The sequence below is a fragment of the Cololabis saira genome, chromosome 21 (assembly GCF_033807715.1).
Source record: "Cololabis saira isolate AMF1-May2022 chromosome 21, fColSai1.1, whole genome shotgun sequence".
NCBI lineage: Eukaryota > Metazoa > Chordata > Actinopteri > Beloniformes > Belonidae > Cololabis > Cololabis saira.
In genome coordinates this window covers 6,805,059-6,809,762 of record NC_084607.1, presented here as the reverse complement: position 1 = coordinate 6,809,762, position 4,704 = coordinate 6,805,059, and the positions used below count along the sequence as shown (strand labels likewise).

Here is a 4,704-nt window from a genome sequence, read left to right as displayed (position 1 = left end):
TCCACGAAATTTTGACTTTTTTCTCGACATTTCGCCTTTTTTCTCAACATTTCGACTTTATTCATGAAATTTTGACTTTTTTCTCGACATTTCGCCATTTTTCTCAACATTTCGACTTTTTTCTCGAAGTGCATAATGAAATATTATCCTCTAAAATATTATCCTCCAAGTCGTGGAGCAACGTGCAGGTGACCTTCCACCCTCATCTTCATCATCATCACTGAGGATCATCATCACCATCATCATCATCACCATCATCACTGATCATCATCATCACTATCACCATCATCATCCTCATCTTCATCACTGAGGATCATCATCATCACTGATCATCTTCATCATCATCACTGATCATCATCATCATCATCACCATCATCATCCTCATCTTCATCACTGAGGATCATCATCATCATCACCATCATCATCATCCTCATCTTCATCACTGATCATCATCATCACTAGGATCAGCAGCAGCTAGTTTGTTTGCAGTTTTCTGGTCTGGATCATTCAGGTGTGTTAAAACAACGTCAAAAGGCAAAGACATCAGCAACGGTCTTAGAGAAGCGACTATTGCTGTACATCAATTTTGGAAATAATTATAAGACCACTTGCAAAATATGTGGAGTTTAACTTGCGAGCAAGATTATTGTATAAGTGGTGAGGTGATAAACTAGATCAGAGTCTGCAGGCGTCACTGAGCCGGTTAGACCTTCAGGTCCGGGAGGAACCTCTTCAGAGATCCTGGACCTGGACCTGAACCAACCAGAACTCTGGGACCAGGAGGGGACATGTCTGGTCTCAGGGGCGTCAATTGGGTATGAAGGTACGGCAGCCGCCACACCTCGGCTTCAAGGGAAAATGTAAATGTTTGTTTTTTAAATACATTTATGGAATTACTCTGTCTTTTTGTATTGATTATTAATACATATAGAATAACTACAAATGCAAATCAGAACAACATGATCGATTTCACTAGTTATTTTACACTGCAAAAACTCAAAATCTTAACAAGAATATTTGTCTTATTTCTAGTTACAATGTCTCATTTTTTGTCAAAAAAAATCTCATTACATTTAAGGCAAGACTCAAATACAACAATTTTCACCTGTTTCAAGTAGATTTTCACTTAAAATAAGTAGAAAAATCTGCCAGTGGAACAAGATTTTTTTTGCTTGTAATGAGAAGATGAATCTTGTCCCACTGGCAGATTTTTCTACTTATTTCAAGTGAAAATGTACTTGAAACAGGTGAGAATTGTCAAATAAGTTATTTTTCTGGTGATGACTCTTGTTTTAAGTGTAATGAGATTTTTTGACTAAAAATGAGACATTTTAACTAGAAATAAGACAAATATTCCTGGTAGGATTTTGAGTTTTTGCAGTGAGCGAGACTGCATTTGAAAAAGTTCCAATTTTCTTGACCACACAGATAAACTACTGTACATAGCAGACTTCTGTGATGAGTATTTGCTGGACGTGTTGATTGATACTCTAGTTAAGTTCTGTGACTCGTAACCTTGCCATATCTTAGCTTCGACTGAATTGACGCCACTGTCTGGTCTCAGGTCCAGAACCAGGTCTGGAGGAAACTGGGGCTGAAACAGCATCATGTGACAGGAAAAGCAGCTGCACAAGCAGGAATCACATGTTCCAGCAGATGAAACTGGTGTTTTAACGAGAGATAAAGTCTTTTGTGCTGCTTAATCAATCATGCACCTTAATAATCAACAGAAGTGAGAACTGATATGTGACAGTTTGGAGTTGTTGGATATCTGGAAAAAGCAGAGTCTGTCTCCGTGTAGGAAGGGAAGGGAAGGGAAGGGAAGGGAAGGGAAGGGAAGGGAAGGGAAGGGAAGGGAAGGAGAGCTGTTGCTCCTGCAGGTGCATTTGTCTGATAATAAAGAGAGGAACAGAACCGGAGGAGGGGAGGAAAGATGGAGGGAAGGAGAAAGAGGAATGCAGAATGGAAAGAGCGAGGCTGTGCATGTGGAGAGGAGTGGATGAAGACGGGATGAGCTCTGGAAGGAGGGATGATGGAGGGATGGAGGGACAGCTTTGCGCTAAACTCAACACTTTTTCATGCAAATCAGCTCCACGCGTGAACGCGCACCCGCAGCTGTACCTGCCAGACACTGATTTACTGATCAGACTATTGATCACCCCCCGCCCCCCCTCCCGCCCCACCCCTATAAGATTGAAGGAGGGATGATGAAGAAAATGCAGCAAAAGCCAGTTTTTTTGGACCCTCAGTCCGGTCTGACAGGCGCGAACCCGCGTGAACCCGCAGGGTGGGGGGGTTGGGGGGGGGGGTGTGGAGCCGCTGCGGAGTTTGACCAGCATCCCATCTGACAGCCCCCCCTCCCCCAACCTCACCCCCCCACCCCGCTCCTCCAAATCCGCCCAAACCGCCAGCATCAGCTGTTCAGCTGGAGGCGCCCCAGAAACGCCGCATCGGCTCGCACCCTCGCCCCGGTGCAGCAGAGCTCGCCAAATGGGTGAGGCTGAGCTACGGTGAAGCCCCCCCACCCATAAACCCCCCCACCCTACACCCATCCACCCCCCACCCTCATCCACGCTGCTCTCCATCATCAGGGAGGAGGCGCGCCGCGCGGCTGCAGGACGCGGCCTCGGAAAAAAAAAATCACTGCATCTTTCTGGCTCATCCCGGTGCTCTTCCTCCTCCTCCTCCTCCTCTTCCTCCTCCTCCTCCTCCTCCTCCTCCTCCTCCTCCTCCTCCTCCTCCTCCTCCTCCTCCACTACAACAGAGGCACGCATGCATGCATGCTCATGCATGCAGCGGCCCCGGTCATAATTATAGCACGGATGGGCGCGTTTTTAACCCCGTTTTTCTCCCATCATGCATCGCCGCTGCAGGATGATGATGATGATGATGGGGGGGCCTCGCGGGGGCGCGCAGAGCCGCAAACCGTGCGTGGCGGAAAAAACCCGCAATAAAAAAAAAAAAAAGATAAAATCCGTTCACACACCGCCGAGATACGCACCGCACTCCGCCTCCGCCTCCACCTCCACCCCCGGTGGTGGAGGAGGAGAGGCCGCGGGGATGGAGGGGATGGAGGAGAGGGATGCGGATGGAGGAGGAGAGGCCTCTCCCCGCAGCCTCTCCTCCATCCCCGGATGGATGAGAGGCCGCGGGGATGGAGAGGGGGCGGGACGGTGAGGCAGCGGGGATGGAGGAGATGGAGAAGAGGCTGCGGGTGGTGGAAGAGAGGCCTCTCCTCCATCCCCGGATGGAGCAGAGGCCGCGGGTGGAGGATGAGAGGCCGCGGGGATGCGGGGATGGAGAGGGGGCGGGACGGCGAGGCCAGCGGGGATGGAGGAGAGGGATGCGGGTGGAGGAGGAGAGGCCGCGGGGATGGAGGACACAGCAAACGGCGCTTACGCTTCGCAGTTCCGCCGTACGGTCCTTCATGGTGCTGCCGCGCCGCTACTGGCTGCTGCTGCCGCCGCTGCAGAGATCCTGGTCCGGGGCAGGAAGGAGGGGGGAGGCTCCGACACTCCGAGGTCCCGCTCAGCTCGTTCCGGGGTCCCTCCTCTTCTTCGGCTTCTTCTCCTCCCGGAGCAGAGATGAAGGGAGGAAGAAGAGCGGCGTGACGCGTCTCCGCCTTCTTTTTTTTTTTTTTTTTTTATCCTTTTAGCGTGAGAGACGCACGGGCCGCGGGTTCCCTCCTCCTCCTGGTGGCTGCTCTTCTCTCTTCTCTTCTCTTCTCTCTGCTCGGTACCGGTTCCGGCGCTGCGGCTCCGGTTCCTCGTCCGTCGGCGCGGTCGCAGTGTGGCCCCGCAGCGGAGGGAGAGAGAGGGATGGAGGGGGGGGCGGTCCTGATGCTGCAGAAAAGGATGGGGGGAGTCGATGCGGAGGGGACGGACGCAGCGCGCATGCGCCACAACCCCCCCTCCACCCCCTCCCCCTCCCTCTCTGCTTTGTCTGCCGGTCCACCCCCCCCCCCCCCCTGCAGCAGCGGGGAGGTGTGTTTACTTTCAGGTGAATGAGGATGGGGGGGAGGGAGGGGTGAGGACAATCTGTTCACTCTCCCTCTTCATGCCAGCGGGGCGGGGGGAGGGGAGGAGGGGGGGACTGTACATGTACCTGGACTGTAACAGACGGAAGTGCCAACACCCCCCGCCTCACCCAGGTGCTGCTGATCACCGGTATTGATCAGCTGATGATCATCACCTCTAGGGAGGTTTGTGTCACACAACACCGAGAGGGAAAGACATCAGCAACTGTCTAACAACTGTTGTTACACATATACTTTAAAACAATGTTCATCCATCCATCCATCCATCCATCCATCCATCCATCCATCATCCGTCCGTCCATCCATCCATCCATAAATCCATCCATCCATCCATTATCCATCTATCCATCATCCATCCATCCATTATCCATCTATCCATCATCCATCCATCCATCCATCCATCATCCATCCATCCATCCATCCATCCATCATCCATCCATCATCCGTCCGTCCGTCATCCATCCATAAATCCATCCATCATCCATCCATCCATAAATCCAATCATCCATCCATCCATCCATCCACTCATCCATCCCTCCATCCATCCATCCCTCCATCCATCCATCCATAAATCCAATCATCCATCCATCCATCCACTCATCCATCCCTTCATCCATCCATCCATCCATCCATCCATCCATCCATCCATCCATCCATCCATCCATCCA

General features: G+C 51.4%; 1 protein-coding gene across 2 annotated transcripts in view; it reads right to left on the bottom strand.

Moving 5' to 3' along the window:
- Nucleotides 1-3,817, bottom strand: part of stx1b (syntaxin 1B) — a 44,493-nt gene extending 40,676 nt beyond the window's left edge. For both annotated transcript variants that reach the window (XM_061712690.1, XM_061712691.1), the window contains exon 1: nucleotides 3,400-3,817. In XM_061712690.1, the coding sequence (XP_061568674.1) occupies nucleotides 3,400-3,429 (30 nt within the window). In that variant the 5' untranslated portion in view covers nucleotides 3,430-3,817. The remainder of the gene's footprint in view (nucleotides 1-3,399) is intronic.
- Between the last annotated feature and the right edge of the window lie 887 nt (nucleotides 3,818-4,704).